The 21,267-nt window shown below is 32.7% G+C and overlaps 1 protein-coding gene across 4 annotated transcripts in view; it reads left to right on the top strand.

Moving 5' to 3' along the window:
* LOC142325156 (uncharacterized) overlaps positions 1–21,267 on the top strand; it is a 506,788-nt gene that overhangs the window by 474,002 nt on the left and 11,519 nt on the right. For all 4 annotated transcript variants that reach the window (XM_075366560.1, XM_075366557.1, XM_075366558.1 and 1 more), the window contains exons 12-14: positions 1,437–1,592; positions 3,305–3,939; positions 19,746–20,868. In XM_075366560.1, coding sequence (XP_075222675.1) covers positions 1,437–1,592; positions 3,305–3,939; positions 19,746–20,868 — 1,914 coding nt within the window. The remainder of the gene's footprint in view (positions 1–1,436; positions 1,593–3,304; positions 3,940–19,745; positions 20,869–21,267) is intronic.

Raw genomic sequence — 21,267 nt, 5'->3', positions numbered from 1 at the left:
AGAGACATTTCATTATGTTTAGCATGAAATTTGTTAACTGTTCATCTTACAACTCTTGATCAAAACTTTCTAATTCACTAACTGATTTTGAACATTTTTGGCATGCTGAATGAGCATTACTGCAATTTAGATTTAAGAAGATCTACTTTTCTTTTCAAAATATGTGAACTTATGATCTTGAAATTCCACAAGCTGCAGCTGCAGCTGCAGTGGTTTTTTCTTCACATTTTTGAATGCATATTAAATGTTTGTTGTCTTCCAATTTTCCTAACTTATAGCATTTTTCTACATAGTATTGTGCAAATTATTAACTACTTCACGAGTTTGACTCTGTTGCTTTTTATTCTCTTCATAAACAACACGTACAATAAATATTATCTTAAATTTGTTCAGGGCTTCCACCTATAATCCATCTAACCCACACCCACTATTCAGACAGTCACTATCCAACCACCACCCACCCACATCCATCCACCCACCCAGATAAAAAAAAATTGCGGTACAAGTTGCTCCAGCAAGTAATAACCTTACTCCTTAATAATAAAATAATATTTAAGTAGATTCAAATTCTGCCATTGCAAAAATATTCACCAACAAAAAACCCCAAAAATATAAAATTTCATTAATACATATGCAACATGACTAACACGCCACACATTACAGAAGGAAATAATTATAACTCCATACCAAGACACTCCAAGAGTTGATCTAAATCAGTTTATTGAAAAAGAAATGTAAACATTAGGTATTGAATATCAGTTAACAATGCGAAACAAAAGTTAATTAGCTATTCTATAAATACATATAAAATGATTAAGCTGTTAATAAATTATTAAAATTTGTAGGTATAGGCCTATTATTTAATGATGATGTTTATTACTATAAACATCATTGATACTAATACACATTACAAGTGCCAGTAAATATAATTCAAATGAAATATTTTGATACCTTTATTCATGTAAAGCGGTCATTCATTTTATGAATCACTCGATGGAGGGAGTGTCAATAATTTATTAATACTAGAAAACTATTCGTTTTTTGTACTGTATACAGTAAGAAATGTTTATAAGTATGCTAAATATTTTTAATGAAATGATGGTTTGATATTAATCAAAATGATAATAAATTTTAATGTGTAAAGAATTTTCACTATTTATGAAAACAGTTGACCAACACACTGTTGGTAAAAGTTGCAAAATACTCAATTTCTGAATGAGCCTATGTTATAAGAAAAGAGTAATATAATTTCCTGCATAGTGACTGTCTGCCTCATGCTAGCAAACTTTTGTTTTCATTGTATGCACTGTACATATACATAAGATTAGCTGAATCTATATCTACAATAACAGCTGTACTGTATTAGCAGCTTATTTCTGAGGCATGTAATCTACTTTATAATATGAATGATCTAAATTTATTTTATTTTGTTTCAGGAACCAAGCAATAGAGATATCAAAAGCAAATTGTCACATTTATGTCAAACTATGGAAAATATTTCCGATCGTATTAGTATTCAGCAAGGTTTAGCATTGTTGAGACATTATGAAGCCAGACTAGAAGCTACACTTGCAAACATGTCGCCTGATTTGGTAAAGTATTTTGTTAAGAAGAGACTATCACATCTAATTACATTTTTATTCATTTAATTATTAAAATAATAAAGTAAAAAACGTATATTTATCATTTAGAATAAACATAACAAATGAAAAATATTAATTATATATCATTTCTTTTTTTTTTCAATAATTTTGTTTTAAAGTGTTTTTTTTAAGTTAATTCTTTTAAAACTTATCGTTCATTAAACCTTCTTTGTTATTACCATGAGTCATGAAATGTTTTTTTTATATATAATTTATAAGTAATTGTATAGCATATTAAATAGCAAGGAAAATTGGTTTTCAAAGTTGTCTTATTGTTTTGCTCATTTATTTATAACAACTGGTTTTAATCTAGTTTTTATCATCAATGTCATAACCAGTTTAAGCTTTCCAATTTTTGTTTTTTATGCACGTTTTTTTTTTCTTTTAAAATGCTATTACATCCCAGATTTACAATTATCTGGTTTATTTATTCTCTTATTTTTGGTAAAGTTATTCTAATGCTTTAAAATTGCAGGCCAAAATTTCTATTATCAAAATCTATTATTAATCTAGAATTTTCTTAAAAAAAAAAAAAAAATACATATTAAATACATGTATAGACAAAAGATATACAATAATAGATAATAAATGTTTAAGCATTACATATAATAAGAAAATAAAGAAATATTTGTTACAAAACTCTTATCGGCTCTTATCGATTTCATTTATTAAACGAGTAATCATAAGAATTGTAATATTTATGTAAATGTGATATGTATTATTTTTTGTTTAATAAATGAAATGGGGCCAGTAAGAGTTTTGTAACAAATTTTTCTTTATTTTCTTATTATATGTAACACTTAAACATTTATTATCTATTATTGTATATCTATTTAACATGTATTTTTTTTTTTTTTAAGAAAATTCAAAATTAATAACAGATTTTGATAATAGAAATGTAGAATCTTAGCTTTTTTGATATCAGTATCGTTTTTTTTAAAAACAGTTTTATTTATTTATATTACAGAATTTTTTTTTTTTTGAGCAGAAGAAATAATATCTGCGAGACTCTTACCGAACAGTTTACAATTTCATTGTAATTTTTTTGGATAAATACTACATCTTCTCAGTGTATGAGTAGAAAATAAAAAAAAATATATATAAGCTTATTATACATTATTTTTTCAAATTTTAATATTTCAACCTTTCCCATAATTCATATTTTATTTTTATGAGGAAAATAGTATAAAAGAAATGATAGCTTGAAAAAGTCACAATCTTGCCAGTAACTGAACCCAAGGCCAGCTGTTCAAGTAGTATACTAATTATTACATAAAATGGTTGAACAATTGGTGTAATGAATTTTTCATACGCATTAACAAATATGTGTAAAAAGAGCTACCAGAAACTTCCCAGTAATATGAAAAGTATAAAATTTAAAAGTAAAATTTAAACACAAACAGAAAAGGTGTAGTTTGTCCCAAATGAAACAAAATATTTCAGTTAGATCTCATCTTATGAGTGGCAAAGTTGGATAGACTTACACTGAAATGAAAAATAATAGCTAAAATGATTAGTACTATCTTGTACTGAAATGCGAGATACCACATGGCTTTTCTAAAACCTATTTGTAAAGTTCTGTTTATTGAACTCATTCTGTTTAAATTAGAGTGTATTCCTAATCCATTTACTATATTTTATATAGTGTATTTATTTTTCAGAGTAAAACTGTCATTATGCCTGAAGTACCTTCATTAGCCGCTGATTCAACTAAATCACAGAGTAGAATAATCGCAACAGTCCTCCCTTTCACAGATTTATCACAAACAAATGGAAAGCAAAAAGATGAATTACCAATAAAAAAGTTATTAAAAGATGTAGACTGTTTACAAGAAAGTGGAATTTTTGAAGAATCATCAGAATCACCAGAGTACTGCAATCGATGCACACAAACTGATTGGAGTCCAGAAAAATTAGAAGCTACAGCAGGAGACCTTAGTTTAGAAATTCGTAAGTTAAAACAGATTAGAGAAAGAATTGAAGAACAAGGTGGTAATAAACGACTTTTACGAAGTCCTGGAGAAGAGGATCAGTGTCAGAGTACAGACATTAAAGAACTTCTCTTTTATAGAGATAGAGTGGAAACATTGGAAAATAAATTAGCTATTTATGAAAGTAGTGGTGACGAACAAATTAGGAGATTAAACACTAGATTAGAAAAAGAAATCTTGTTATCTTCCCAAGTTAAACATTTAAAGGAAAGGTGCAACGCTTTAGAAGAATTGAATAGACGATTAGAGGAAGAAAAATGTGAATTTGAAGAGGCAGAGAACGATACAAGATTACGCTGTCAAAAGTAAGTAAAATTTATTAGTAACAGAAATAGTTTTTTTTTTTTTCACCATGTAACATTTTATCAATTTTTGTTTGTTTCACATCTCTTTACCCCTGCCTACAACTTCTTCAGTTAATATTATTATTGAATAGATCATTGATTTCCAAAGTGGTCCAGGTGGACCCCCAGGGGTCCACGGGAGACTCGACGGGGGTCTACATTGGCGTGACAAAAAAATGGGGGTTCACAATTCGTAAGCGGGGGTCCACGAAAATTCATCTGGTTTCGATAGTGAAGAACTAAAATGTTGGCTTGACTTTGTGTATCAATCTAGGCAGATAATGTTTTGAGAAGCTCAGCGACTGTTACTTGTAAAAACTTGCATATTCCATATTCAGTACAACGAACGTGTCGACACTTGCAAAGCGCCGCCGCTGCCATCCGCAACGCTTGTTCAGACGTGCAAAGGGACGAAATACGACTTGTGTATAAAAAAATATACTATTTTTCCTTTGATTTTTACCACTCTGAATGGGAAGTTTTCTAAATAAAATAAGTGAGAATTGATTGCTTTCTTGTGCTGTGAGTAGATGTCAAAAATGTAAAGTTGGATGTAAGCATTTTTTTCGATTGGCCAACTTTACTTTTTTGACATCCACTCACAGCAGTCAATCAAAAATTAACCAATCAATACTCACTTTTTTTCGGAAGCTGTTAGTTCGTGGAACTCAGCCATAACGCAAATTTTCATAGCTAGATCTAATCTTCACATTTTCCATCGACTGGATATATGGTAGAAATATAGCTGCAGAGGGTCTACCGGAACCAGCAAAAATTTGAAAGTGGTCTATGAGAAAAATAAGTTTGGGAACCTCTGGAATAGATGATGTATACTTTGTGTTACATAATCTCCATTAGTTCTTTGTAATTCCAGGGCAAATTTATTAGATCCTGGATAAAATAGTACTGCATTCCTTACAATGTGGTGTTCCACAACACCTAAAACATTTCAAGGAGTAGCATTCAGGAAACTGGAGGTTGAGAAGTAAGGATAAAATTTTGATGACTGTAGCGGTGTTTTATAAACCACTCTCTGAGTTAAAAAAAACACTAGGCTGCACCTATTGTTTTTAACAGTAAACACTTCTGGCATTTTTTACTGGATAATAACAAAACAATCAATGCTCTTTAAAAAAAAGTATTAAGAAAAAAATGAAAAATACCTCCATATTAAAAATTTACATTAAAAAGAGGTATTTTTTTATGTCAGTACATTTTTATACTGAAACTTATATTTTTGGTTCTACTGAAAACAAAAATTACCTCACATAATTTTATGGCCCAAAATGATGTTTTGTTAATTTTGTTTAGTCTCTTATTATTGTTGTAAGAAGAAAACAGTTATTATTTAAGAAAATAGTAAATTCAAATTAAAAACAGCTCTACTGTTACAAGTAGAGTTTATAGGAAAAACTAAAAATGTCAACTTGCTTCAGTGTACTTGTACTAATACACATACATGTATGTATGTTAAAAGTAAAATAGGAGACATACATAATAATACATAAAAATTTCATTTAAAGCAGTATTCTAATAATCTTTTCATTAAAATATTTTTTCTTTATGACATTATTAATTTGTAAACAAATGGGAAATTGTAGATTTACACAATTTTAAATACCTTATATTCAATAACTGTTATCATCGTGTGTATTGTTATTTTTTTTTTTTTATCATACAACTGACAATTCCATTTATCTTTAAATGAACGAACGATTAATCAATTAACTGTCTTGTAAGAAATTGGTGATTTATAAGATAGAAGACAGATTCAGTACCAATTGTGGTACTGAATAATTTCCCCTGTTTCAATCATTATGCAGACCAAAGATTATTTTTCTATGATTGCCCTGACAATGAATTTTTTTTTTTTTTTTGTATCTCAAATTATATTTACAATTGGTTTCATAAATTAGAAACCATAAGTAAATTTCATGACAACAATGAAGTCATAAAGGATGTTTCGCTTCAAACACCTTAATTACAATCTAGACATCAACAGTAAATCAAATGTAGCATAGGCACTGATAAAGTCAAGCATTGGCAGGAGCATCAGAGACCTGTAGGAAGAACTCACAGTCACCATCTTTAAAAAGAATGTTAATCACCCTCTTTTCCAACAAAGTGGAAAATAGCCAGCAAAAAGCATTTTATTCAGAACCTTCATTAGTGCACCTACGCTTACGCCCAACGAGCAAACAGGGAGTTCCACAGTGATTCCGACATACCCAGGAGCCTAATACCTTATAAAACTGCAACCAACCTGCCGCACCTCAACCTCAATAATCTCCACAGATGCTATACCCAAATGAAAAGAAACAACCCCAGCCTAACACGCAGATGATACATCATCATCATCTGGCAACAAATCATTCAACAGATGCGCAATATTTCTGTCCTGTCAGTACACCTTGCAGGGTAGAGAGAGCAGACAGAAGAACGACTTTCTTTCATTTATGTCCAACAATCCTATAAACTACACTCCAGGGATCCCTATTACCCTGATCCTGCTCGAAAGCACGCCAAGAATCCCATTTTGCTCTTCGGATCATATGAAAATACCAGGTCCTCAAATCCCTATACTCTGAAGTGAATTCCACTCGTTCAGGAAACTCTTTTGTCCAACACGGAGCAATTGTCTCCCGACCAGAACTATGTGGGATAGATGTTCTGCCATACCCACATAAACAAGTGTAAGCCTCTCTGCCAACTCCTCCAAATCCATAACTTCCTAACTCCGACCCAAGCAACCTTATACTATCCATCATTCCTGTGAACCAATACATTATAAACCTTGAGACCATGTTGAAACTCTCCACCAACTCTCCTTTCTCATCCGTCAAAGTGCTGTGTCACCAAAATGACTGCATTAATATCTGCATCTGCAGAAGAAGATAGTCACCAATAAACCGGCAATTCTGTCCCATTTCTCTAAATGGCCCTCAATAGAGTCCCTATATTGAAAATACAAATTTGCAACATAAAGTTACAAGTCCCCGATTACCATCTTCACAACAACATAGTGAAAATCAGAGAGCTGCCAAAAAAAGACATAATCCAAATATCTCCTGCACAGACTAGCGGATATACTAGCAGGACAACACAGAAACTTCTGCCAACCACTAAAACCTGGTAGATCACCTACCGCAACATAAGGATGCTGCAAAGAACCACACCTAGATTCTTTTGATCTATAACCTCACCTAATACAATCTGCGCAATGTAAGCACCCTGAGCATTCAACTGCTCGAAATTAACCATTCAACGTGTTGAAGTACATCTTGACAGCTCTCAAGTAAGACCCACAATCCTAACTTTCCACAGAGTGCTTATAATATTTGCGCAGCCTCTTAAAATTGACACAAATTGATCCTACATTCTTCTTGGAACAATCTTCTTGCTTGTGCCCTTCCTCTCCACAATTAGCACACAGCGACGGAAACTGGTAAAACTTCGCCCTGTGCTCATAATTAGTCCAAATCAGGCTCTCTAATTAGTCCAGAATTTTCTCTTCACCAGTGTTATAAATGTTAAGTGCTGAAAGACTTTCAAAGGTTTGCTACCCTGTTTAACGATGACTTATCCTCTGGTCTCCTGTAACGTTGCCATTTACTCCTGAGTACCACTTGTTTGAAATGAGATATCTGTTACTTCTCATTGATAGTCCACTTCACCTTGGCCTTCATTCTTGTCCTCAGGCGTTGAGCGTCCTTTAACACCTAGGTCAGGTATCCGGTCGCGTAGGCTGTTTTAGCCTTTAGCCAAACATTTCAAGCATTGGATACCACCAGTTCATTTTCAATCCAGCTCTTCTAAGACTCCCAATTTATCCTGCTGTTATGCAAGATAGGGGATTTCTTCTTTTTACGTAATTACCACCTTGCTTATAGTGAGTAGGGCAGGAGAATAATCGGACATTGAATCGTAGCTAATCTTTAGAAAAAGGTTTGCCAGATGTTACATAAAAATCCAGTAGGTCCAGAAACTTAGATCCGACAGCCAGTATGTAGGCTGTAATCTGGAGATCAAATCGAAATCCATGTTCATGATGCAGTCCTTTAAAGCTCGATCCCTAGTTATTACAAGTCGTGATCCCCAGTGAACATGTATAGCATTGCAGTCCCCACCTGCGATGAAGCGTGGGACTAGTGTTGGAAAATATTCTCAATTTCTCTTACTTTGAATATTTCCTTGTTCTCATTAGGCTCAGGTATATCAAGAATGTAGGCAATAGCTCTTTTATTACAAGATAATACGGGCGTTTATAATACTTCGTACCTTACATCCTTGTTCTTCAATTTCACTCTTGATGAAACCCGACCGTGGTTTTTCAGAGCCGCTGAAAGGCACGCTCGGCCTTTCTCGTGAATCTGTGCCCAATTAGCTTGTCTTCACGGACCAACTCGATTATTTTTTGTCTACGCTTTTTGACATCACACGTAATTCTTTACCATTGATAATTTTGACATAGTAGTCTCTTTGGACACGATCAACTCTGTTAGTTCATAGAGCCGCGACACATTCGCGATCCCATAGAGAACAATCGGAGGAGGTTTGACGGCCTCTTTTCCGTATGTTTCAGTATTTCTTTCTTCTATTGATAAGTTCTCATATCTGTTCAACAAACTGAACTAGTTTGTGACGTCACTATAGCCCGCGTTGTCACGCAGTACCGGAACTGTTTGTCATGACGGAGCCGCTGACTCAGAATATAAATTCACAATGGTACCGTTACTGTCCAGGCCATGCAGGAAGCTCTCAAGATCGTTTTGTATGAGCTTACTAGGATACTTCCTAGGAACTCGATATGAAGTTGACAAAGATTCACGTTTTCTACCATAGTTAGCTCCACCAGTCGTAATAACGATTGTGTCAAATCGATTAGTTGACAGCTGATCCATGTTTACGTTATACTAGGTTATGGTTGTAACCTACAAACAGAAATAAAAATGAAAACCTAATATCTAACCAAAATTAATTTTTAATAATACAATACCATTTCATGCATAAAACAATTGTCCACAAACCACTACATTGCCTATAAACACTCATTAAAAAACTAACATAACTTTAAATCACAAGAAATATTTATCACAAGCATTTACCACTATCACAAGTAACAGCTGACGTTTATTTATTTGTGTACAAATTTATCAAAATTTTGAATACAAAGTTACAAACACAAAAACAAAAATTTTTAATTTATAAACTAAAAATTTAATTATCAGAAGTATTTCAGAAACAAGATTTCATACACTTCTGGATATAAAATAATGGAACAATACTATGGTATAAATTATTATTATTTTTTATGTAGATGTTGTAAATGTTTATGTTTTATGACTAAATTTATATTTGAATGTGAATTACTTCATGTAATTGTTATCTAAATACTATATATAACATGTGTATGTGTGTTTATAAACAATAATACGAATTAATTTACTGAGAACAGCTCTTATAAATTAAACAAACCAATATTTATCATCATTCATCTGGCATGATTACCTTAATTCACTTGTTCTGGTATCCAGTGACCATGGTACCATGTATGCTCTTTCTCCTGAATTGGTTCCCATTGAATTGTATTAAAGAACCTTCTTTGGCTGATGATCTCTGATATTTTATTTATTTGCTCACATTAACTTTCATAAAACTTTACTTTTTCATGCATTGAAAAAATTGCAGTTCTTATTTAGATACCTAGTATTCAATTACTGTTGTAATGGTGTGTATTATTATTATTAATTTTTGTTATTTATTATATTTGTAAATTATTATTATTAATTTGTATTACATTTGTAAATTTGTTATTATTATATTGTATTTTATTATTTATTGTGTTTATTTTTTTTATTATTTATCAATATTTTCATATCTTAAAGACCCTTTGATCAACCGCAAAAAAAATTTTACATGCTAAATATGTTTAAACTTCATTTCTGTACAAGAAAATGTGATTAGCTACTCTGAAAAATTTGATTTCTAGGATAAGTTGTTTTCTATGTCATGATTTATTAAAGTCTATACATTTTATCAAACAATTACATTTATGAATATATTAATAATCAATCAACAATGATACTATTATTTTTTAAGATAATATTTAAGAACATATTTTGCAATGTTTGTAATTGACTTAAAACACTCTTCCCCTGAATATTATTCCATAAATAATAACATTATGAAATAAAGCCCAATAATTGTTAATATCTTTAGTTTAAATTTATTGTTGATTTAGTTTTGAATCATTTCATGGTGAATTTATTGTATTGATTTAGTTTTTAAAATATTGCTTAATGTGAGATCAATAATAAATGTTCTGATTTCAATTATTATCAATATGGATATAACACATCATCTGACAGTCAATTATCATCCCCAAATATCTGATACATTTTATTCTTTATAGGATCTTTCTGTTTTTAGTTAAATTTTCATTATCAATCAAGTACATTCTTATCAATTTGCATCAAAGGTTTATAAACAGTTTTGTGTACATTAAAATAATTTATTCAATTGTAACCATAAACTTACTTCTCCTTGGGGCTGGACCTGCTTTAATTACAAACACAGCCTCAAGGAAAAATCAGGGATTATTCATACCTACACTTCTGCTACCTTCTGGCACCAACATCCAGCAAGTTGTGATTGTCACCACATTTATTACCATGTGCCATGCCCATTTATTCTGCAGCATAGATACCATGATCTTAGCATGACAGGATGTTAACATGCTGAATTTTCTCACGCATACTTTCCTATGCTGAAGAACTAGTCGCTACGGGATGTGCTCTGCAGTGTCCTCCCTTTCACAGTAATTGTATTCATCTGAAGGTCTCAATGTCCACGTTCACAATTATGCTTTGAAGCAGTCATAACTGATCAAAAACTGGATCAACTCCAGTTCCTTGATCATGCATTGGATTCATCCCTGAAGGTACAGAATTAGTCTATGAGTCTCTTTGATGATTTATCCCATCTCTCCAACTTGATACATAGAACCATGCCTCCACTTCAAATTTGCTTACCACTTGGTACAACACCTCCCTCTTCTTACATAAACAAGGAGGTCTAAGACTGATAACTACTTTGGCTGTATCAGCTGAGATTATCCTGTAGGGAAACAGCCTTATGCCCAATTTACAATTGCCTGAGTCCTCCCTTTTTTGAGTGGGATAGACTGGGCTGGTGCTGTGCACAACACTTTCAAGAGCACCACCCAATCACTTTGATAGACCCCCCTTACTAACAAAACCCTCCACTTTGATCGACCCCCAATATTGGTTATTATCCAATCTATGGTGGCTGCTGTTTTTTGACCTTCAGCAATACCTCAGTCAAATGTCTCAGGAAGGTATGGTTTTTGTGCATTTATACCGCTATGCATTTCACTGTAGGGGTTGACAATCATGTTTGACTATAAATGAGACAGGAAGGAGCTACCCTCTCCCCAAGATCATGACCAATTGGGACTTCTGGGTGAATGTTGCAGCCCCTTATCCTGCAGGTGGAAAACAATCCTGTTTTTCTCCTCCTTGCCAGAACCCATGACAACTGTTCCGATTTAGCTGTCATGATCAGAGCCAAGTCATCGGCAAACCTGATCAGAGCTGCTCCTTTAGGAAGCATAAGACAGGACTTATGCTTCCACAGCTCTGTGTTAACCGCCATTAACCAGCCGTTTGTTAACCAGTCTGTGTTAACCAGCCGTTCCACAGCTCTGGGCCTAACACTGAGCCCTATAGAACACCACAACTCACCCTGATCCACACCTCTCCCTTGAATTAACTGTCCATTGGGTTAACTGTTCATTGCCAATCTTTTGGAGAGATAACACTGGAAAACCCTCCTATGGTATGGACTGACACCATGTCTTTTCATTGCCCTGAATGTATGAATAGTTTCCCATAGTGCACTACTGAAAGCATTTTTAACATCAAACAGGATAACAGCCATGATCAAAAAACATATGCCTTAAACTAGATCTGGCCTCCTGGATGGTGATCATCATTCTGGAAGTGGGATTCAGAGTTGACCTGCCCTTGCCGAAACCAAATAGGAGGTCACTTAAACCACTGTTGCTTCCGGCTCTTGGTCCAGCTTACTAATAAACACCCGCTCAAAAATCTTGCTCAAATAATTGAACAAAAGTGCCACCCCTCCCTTGACACCCCTTCCTTGCAACCCCAACTTTCTAAGAAGGAATTATTATATCTAGGTATTTATTTGTTAGTTCATTAGCTGAAGTAATATCACTTTTAATTAAAATTACAGTACCACTTTCATAAAAAATTATATTTAATAATTTTACCTATCCTTAACAACTACAATCTGATTACCCAATTACAGTTACGTCTTTTACCTAATTATGAAGATGAGAAATGAATTTTGCACCATATGAGAAAGTACCAAACCTTACCAAAGTTCAAACTGAAAACCTTTTACATGAAAGGTGAACATGCCAGTTCACTACAGAAATTAATAATAATTAAATGTCACATAATCATAATTAAGATAACATGTTTAAATTGTTAATGAATAACTACATGAGTCCTCCCCATTTATTATTACTAGCAACCTCATTATTAAGTTTAAATGTCCATTTAAAGTTTTTAAATCTTTACTCATTCTCATGTGATATAACTATCTTGTTCTTCAGTGTTATTGTTATGAACCATCTTGATGCATAAGTAGAAGGTGGTAGGTACTATTCTGTAATCTTAAATTTCTGTAATATCTGGATAAAACAGGTTTACTCAGGTAATTTGCTGCTTTGATTACCTTTTATTATTTTGTATTTTAATAATTTTCTAAGCCCCATATTCTCACATTATGCCTGTTTACTTTCCCTGAAGTGTGAAAAGTAGCCTTGTCTGAAAAGCACACATGCTGCAGGTACTCATTGTCGTCAATCTGTTACAAAATCTCAATCGCAAAGGCAGCACAAGGGCCATCATGTGACTGTAGATGTTGCAATATCTGAACTTAATACGTGTGCAACCTTAGTTTCTTGTGTAAAATTTTGTGCACTGTTGACCAAGAAATCCCCAGTTCACAAGATGCACATGGGTAAATTTGGATGGACTTTGTTGAAATGCTTGCTGCACAGCCTCAACCTTCTCTTCACTAGCGGATGGCTAGTGAAGGTCGACTACACTTCCACTCTCCTTAAACTTTGCATATCATGCAATGACACTGTTGCTATCAGATGCTGGTCGTCCATATTCCCTTCTAAAATTTTGCTGCACAGTATCGGTGAACTCAACTCTTGATACCACAACACACATTGCACTTTCTCTTGGATTGACACCATTTTATAAAAAATTAATCACAGTGCCCTCTACCTGCAACAAACCAATATAAAAAAAAACTTGATAATTTTTTTCTTTTTTTTGCCACCAACAGCACAGCTGTAACTATAATAGTTTTTTTTTTGTAATCATGGAAAGACTTTATGGACACTCTGTATAACTATATACTGTACACAATAAAACAATAGAAATAATAAAAAACAATTTGAAATAAACACAAAAATATACGAATGCACTGATCACAATTGTAAAAAATATTTGTCTCCAATACTATTTCTTGCACATGCACATTATCTATACAGATTATTTTTAACCTTGGTATTTTTCTTTTTTTTTTCAACTATAACTATAAATCTTTGATTGAAATCTAAATATTTCCTTTCAATATTTCTTCATTTTTTAAATAAATTTATTTTGACAATGTTATGTGGTTGTGCCACCCTTTTTAACATCTATGTTGATCTTTGGTTATATATATTTTCTAAATATTATCTTACACCATTTTTATTTCATAGATTTGTTTGGGCTATCGATATTTCTTGCAAAACTTGTGAAAATTTTATCTCTGAGATTATGCTTATCTCCTGATGATTAGGACTGTGCAAACACACTTCCTATATTTAAATCTTTTAAACTCTTATATAATTTATATAGATTACGTTTATATAATTTTGTTATACGTTGTCTGTATGTTTCAATGAATATGTAATCAAAAACCATTCATTAACACATCGGATTAATAGAAAGGTTGATGTAAATTTAATAATTTACATAAAAAGTCTTCCATCAATTTGGTGTTTTAATGGGTTATTGGGTTAATGGGTTGTTGGAAGTTATACTTGTACAATCTGCAAAGATTATAGGAATAAGTTACCTTTTAATCTATTAAAACCATTAATAATGATTTTCCTCCCAAACTAAACAAATAATAAAAGCTACTCAAGTTATTGATGACGTTTTTCAAATTTAGTCACACTCTTATCAGGTATTTTCTCATAGCATCCATAGTTTTTGTAATCTTTATGATTAGTTAACATTAAGTGAGACATAGCCAGTCTCCGTGGCGCAAGTGATAGCGTTTCGGCCTTTCATCTAGAGGTCCCGGGTTCAAATCCCGGTGAGACATGGCATTTTCATACACTACCTATCATTCATCTCATCCTCTAAAGCAACAGCAACGGTGGCCCCAGAGATTATTTTTTTTTTTTTTTTTTTTTGTCTTCAGTCATTTGACTGGTTTGATGCAGCTCTCCAAGATTCCCTATCTAGTGCTAGTCGTTTCATTTCAGTATACCCTCTACATCCTACATCCCCAACAATTTGTTTTACATACTCCAAACGTGGCCTGCCTACACAATTTTTCCCTTCTACCTGTCCTTCCAATATTAAGGCGACTATTCCAGGATGCCTTAGTATGTGGCCTATAAGTCTGTCTCTTCTTTTAACTATATTTTTCCAAGTGCTTCTTTCTTCATCTATTTGCCGCAATACCTCTTCATTTGTCACTTTATCCACCCATCTGATTTTTAACATTCTCCTATAGCACCACATTTCAAAAGCTTCTAATCTTTTCTTCTCAGATACTCCGATTGTCCAAGTTTCACTTCCATATAAAGCGACACTCCAAACATACACTTTCAAAAATCTTTTCCTGACATTTAAATTCATTTTTGATGTAAACAAATTATATTTCTTACTGAAGGCTCGTTTAGCTTGTGCTATTCGGCATTTTATATCGCTCCTGCTTCGTCCATCTTTAGTAATTTTACTTCCCAAATAACAAAATTCTTCTACCTCCATAATCTTTTCTCCTCCTATTTTCACATTCAGCGGTCCATCTTTGTTATTTCTACTACATTTCATTACTTTTGTTTTGTTCTTGTTTATTTTCATGCGATAGTTCTTGCGTAGGACTTCATCTATGCCGTTCATTGTTTCTTCTAAATCCTTTTTACTCTCGGCTAGAATTACTATATCATCAGCAAATCGTAGCATCTTTATCTTTTCACCTTGTACTGTTTCTCCGAATCTAAATTGTTCTTTAACATCATTAACTGCTAGTTCCATGTAAAGATTAAAAAGTAACGGAGATAGTGAACATCCTTGTCGGACTCCCTTTCTTATTAGGGCTTCTTTCTTATGTTCTTCAATTGTTATTGTTGCTGTTTGGTTCCTGTACATGTTAGCAATTGTTCTTCTATCTCTGTATTTGAACCCTAATTTTTTTAAAATGCTGAACATTTTATTCCAGTCTACGTTATCAAAAGCCTTTTCTAGGTCTATAAACGCCAAGTATGTTGGTTTGTTTTTCTTTAATCTTCCTTCTACTATTAATCTGAGGCCTAAAATTGCTTCCCTTGTCCCTATACTTTTCCTGAAACCAAATTGGTCTTCTCCTAACACTTCTTCCACTCTCCTCTCAATTCTTCTGTATAAAATTCTAGTTAAGATTTTTGATGCATGACTAGTTAAACTAATTGTTCTATATTCTTCACATTTATCTGCCCCTGCTTTCTTTGGTATCATAACTATAACACTTTTTTTTAAGTCTGACGGAAATTCCCCTTTTTCATAAATATTACACACCAGTTTGTATAATCTATCAATCGCTTCCTCACCTGCACTGCGCAGTAATTCTACAGGTATTCCGTCTATTCCAGGAGCCTTTCTGCCATTTAAATCTTTTAATGCTCTCTTAAATTCAGATCTCAGTATTGTTTCTCCCATTTCATCCTCCTCAACTTCCTCTTCTTCCTCTATAAAACCATTTTCCTTCGTATAACTAAAAAAATATAATTATAACTAAATTAATATAAGTATAACTAAATTAATTCATTTCCTCCGTATAACTCTTCAATATATTCCACCCATCTATCGACTTTACCTTTCGTATTATATATTGGTGTACCATCTTTGTTTAACACATTATTAGATTTTAATTTATGTACCCCAAAATTTTCCTTAACTTTCCTGTATGCTCCGTCTATTTTACCAATGTTCATTTCTCTTTCCACTTCTGAACACTTTTCTTTAATCCACTCTTCTTTCACCAGTTTGCACTTCCTGTTTATAGCATTTCTTAATTTCCGATAGTTCCTTTTACTTTCTTCATCACTAGCATTCTTATATTTTCTACGTTCATCCATCAGCTGCAATATATCATCTGAAACCCAAGGTTTTCTACCGGTTCTCTTTATTCCGCCTAAGTTTGCTTCTGCTGATTTAAGAATTTCCTTTTTAACATTCTCCCATTCTTCTTCTACATTTTCTACCTTATCTTTTTTACTCAGACCTCTTGCGATGTCCTCCTCAAAAATCTTCTTTACCTCCTCTTCCTCAAGCTTCTCTAAATTCCACCGATTCATCTGACACCTTTTCTTCAGGTTTTTAAACCCCAATCTACATTTCATTATCACCAAATTATGGTCGCTATCAATGTCTGCTCCAGGGTAAGTTTTGCAGTCAACGAGTTGATTTCTAAATCTTTGCTTAACCATGATATAATCTATCTGATACCTTCCAGTATCGCCTGGCTTTTTCCAAGTGTATATTCTTCTATTATGATTTTTAAATTGGGTGTTGGCAATTACTAAATTATACTTCGTGCAAAATTCTATAAGTCGGTCCCCTCTTTCATTCCTTTTGCCCAGCCCGTATTCACCCACTATATTTCCTTCCTTGCCTTTTCCAATGCTTGCATTCCAATCTCCAACTATTATTAAATTTTCATCTCCTTTTACGTGTTTAATTGCTTCATCAATCTCTTCGTATACACACTCTACCTCATCATCATCATGGGCGCTTGTAGGCATATAGACGTTAACAATCGTTGTCGGTTTAGGTTTTGATTTTATCCTTATTACAATGATTCTATCGCTATGCGTTTTGAAATACTCCACTCTCCTCCCTATCTTCTTGTTCATCACGAAACCTACTCCTGCCTGCCCATTATTTAACGCTGAGTTAATTACTCTAAAATCACCTGACCAGAAGTCGCCTTCCTCTTCCCACCGAACCTCACTAATTCCTACTATATCCACATTTGTCCTACCCATTTCCCTTTTTAAATTTTCTAGCCTACCAACCTTTTTCAAGCTTCTAACATTCCACGCTCCGACTCGTAGAATTGTTATTTTTTAATTTTCTGGTGACCCCTTCCTTAGTAGTCCCCACCCGGAGATCCGAACGGGGGACTATTTTACCTCCGGAATATTTTACCAAGGAAGGCGCCTCCATTATTGCTATGTGAAAATGCAGAGAGCCACATTTTCTTGGAAAAAAAGCAGCTGTAGTTTTCCATTGCTTTCAGCTGCGCAGTACTCAGAGGACTGAGTGATGTTGATACGGCCGTTTAAGTCGTCCTGACTCACGCCCCTAACAACTACTGAAAGAGCTGCTGCCCTCTTTCAGGAATCATTCCTTAGTCTGGCTCTCAACAGATACCCCTCCGATATGGTTGCACCTTCGGTCCAGCTACTCTGTATCCCTGAGCACTCAAGCCCCCTCACCAACGGCAAGGTCTCATGATTCATAGAGGAGGCCCAGAGATTAAACAAACAACAAAAAAAGTAGTGGGACATAATTTATTAATCATATTACTAATCGTAATTATAAATTTAAAAAGTAATACTATTACATAATAATTATTAACTTTTTTAAATGCTCATTTGATCAAATTGAAAATTAAATTACATGATTTTTAAATGTATTAAAGTTGACTCTCCATTGACAGATTTTATCTTGATTTCATCATAGAATCTACGGCTTGATCATCCTTTCTGCTTCTTTCATTTGCTTCTCATCTTTCTTAGAAAATCTTCTTGAGAATTGTAAAAAGACTATATTGTCTTGCCATGCAGTATTTTGCTGGCACTATCTTGTAGCTAGTAGGCTAGTCACTTCTTAGTGAGGCTTTCAAGGAACAATTACCTATCTGCATCACACAAAAAAAAATATAATTATTAACTGAGATTTTTAAAGAGGCCTCTTACCCTCTGTTCCACTAGATGGGTAAAGCAATATGCCAAGACGCATGGCTCATTATATCTATGCAGTAAACATAATCAATTCATGACATTTTGAAAATTATTACCAATTAATAGTGTTAGTGCTGATGTTACACACAATTGCATCAGAGTTTAAAACTAACACATAATATTCAGATTATTTTGGATTACTTTTGGTAGGAACCCTTTATATTACAATTTTACACACAATTACTTATAGTAATACACAATTAATACAATATACTATAAATCTGTGCTACTGCTTATTTACTTTACGTTATGTCTGTTATGCACCATAACCACAATGATTTCAGGCAACCTAACACGTACCAAAGTTATTCCCAAAAATTACATAGTCATCGTCAAGAAAAACAAGCATCCTATGCCACACTTATTTGGGAAAATGAAAAGTGAAGTGGTTTCCCTCCGCCTTCTTTACTGAGCCAAATATATAGCTAGATATTACCTTAAGCTCACCAAAATACAAATGATATTCAGCCATTCAGTTGTCACCTACATTCTATTCATCACACTGACTGTGTGTAAAATGAACACTATTTCTCTCAGACAAAGAGGAAAGGTTTGATTGATACTTCTTATACCTAAGATGCTTTAATTACATCATAGCTGTAAGAAAACTAGGACAGATTGTGTAAAGCTACAAATTAGTTTCACCTCTTTCTACAGTGAAACAATACGTTATGTACACTTCTTCAACTCAGCATAACCTCTTATACTGAAAAAAATTTGTTTTGTTCTCTTTTTTATTACATTTTGTGTAATTTATATAAATGATTTCCATAATTTGTTTATTGTATGTGTATTATTGCTAATATTTTCTTGGTGATGGGCAAACAACCAGACAGTTGTTAGCCCATCATAATTCATAAAAAAAGGATTGATTACAAAAATTGTTTTAAGAGTTTTAATATGTAAGAGCATATCCTCTCTCTATTGTTACCACAAAGGGAGTAACTCTATTAGAATTTTTTTTATATATATGTATAAAGTATATTTTTATGTGACTGAACAAGAAAATTATTTTAATTTTAAAATTTGGAATTAATTTACAAATCGGTATTATGTAAAAATTCTAAAAAAATGTTCTAGATATTTAAAATTTTTAGAAAAAGGCAGTTGTATTCATGTTATCACAAATTTAAAATCTAAACAAATAAATAACCATAAAACTTTCATGAAATTTAAAAGAAAATGTACCTTGCCTCATACTGCAAGCATATGCTTATCAAGTTCAGTTTTGGACATTACACATATTTGTTTGGAGGAGAACACTTTACCACGTGAAAGATTTAAGTGACCTTTGTATCTGTTATTCTAGAGAAAACTAGTTATTGACTTAAAAAAAAAATTTCCAAAACTTTTATTGAGTATGAACAATTTTTAATTGTAAGCATATTTTATATAAGCTCATTTATTTCTGTTACAGATTAGAAGTTAAATTAAGTGCTTTGGGTGAAAAAAAGAGTGATCTACAAGTACAATTACAACAGAATGCTAGAACAATGGCAAACTTGAAAAGTTGCCTGGCAGAAGAAGAAAAAAAACGAATAGAAGCAAGGCAACATGCTACACAAATGGATGCACTTGTTCAGTGTTATGAACAACGTAACTTTGAATTAGAAGAAAAAGAAATGGAAGCACGTTGTAAAGTTCAAATGTTAGAAGGGGCAATACCAGCCTTGGTTGCATATAATACATTTAAAACAACTAATAACAACCCACACAAAAATATGGGTTCAACAACACAGTTACAAGTGATGCCAGCATCTTGTGATAATAATGAAATTGTTTCTAAAAATGATGGAAGTAAATGTTGTGGTGATGACAGGTGTACAGCCGAGAAATTATATATTAGTTTAAAATCCTTAGAAGATAATATAACAAAGGAATGTGAACAGTTGCATCTTTCAAAATCAATAGAGCATCAACTTCGTAAAAAAATTAATGATTTAGAACATATGATAACATTAAAGAATAAAGAATTTAAAGGATGTGTAAATGCAAAACAAAAAGAAGAACTGATGTGTGAGGTAAAATATCTAAACATAGAAAAAAAAGATTTATTAGAAAAAATCAAGGATTTAGAAATGAAAGAAAGTTATTATAAACAAACTTTACAACAAGCTGATGAAATGTGGGCAACAATGGAACGAGAGTACAAAGATCAAATACACATTCTAGAACATAAAATAGACAAAAAAAAAAAAGAATTACAAGATGTAGAGGCATTAATGCGAAAATTATGTCAAGAAAAAGAACAAAAAAATCGTTTACAAGAACGTGTTTGTTGTTTAGAATCTGAACTTAGGGAGACAAAATGTAAGTTAGCTGAAAAAGAAATGCAGAAAAAACTTCTTGAAAAGGAAGAACATAGGCTTTGTTGTGAATTAGCAGCTTCTAATGAAGAATTAAATTACATGAAGAATTGTATCGAGCCTTCTCTTAAAAAACAATTGGAGCAGCAAAAGAAAATGGTTAAAGATCTTGAACATGAAATATCAACAATGGACATTGAAAAAGAACAAGATTTTGAAGACCGTCATGCTGAGGTATTTTATAGAATAGTCAATAAAGGTAGCATTGTTTTATTTTTTAAGTACTACTTATCCTTTCTAAAGGTTTGGATTTTCAGAATTTATTTTCACTTTTAAATATTGAATATCAATGTGTAACATCTTCTATCAGTTGTTATTGGTTTGGAAAGTTAATTTTAACAACGTAATCTGGGTGATAAAAAAACCAGAAACTACTGCATAACTCCATTAAAATTAATTTGCTCATCAAATCATATCTATTTTCAAAGTTGTAAATACAAACAATGTTTTTTTTTTTTTTTAATCAAAGAACAAACAGTTTGTATAGCATGTACTCCATAGATTTATTCAGGCATGATTCTTAATGCTGTTATTTATTCTGTACTTTTTGATTTACTGTAATATTATTTTACT

Source organism: Lycorma delicatula, chromosome 5 (assembly GCF_047948215.1).
Source record: "Lycorma delicatula isolate Av1 chromosome 5, ASM4794821v1, whole genome shotgun sequence".
Classification (NCBI taxonomy): Eukaryota; Metazoa; Arthropoda; class Insecta; order Hemiptera; family Fulgoridae; genus Lycorma; species Lycorma delicatula.
This window is presented reverse-complemented; position numbering and strand designations above follow the sequence as displayed.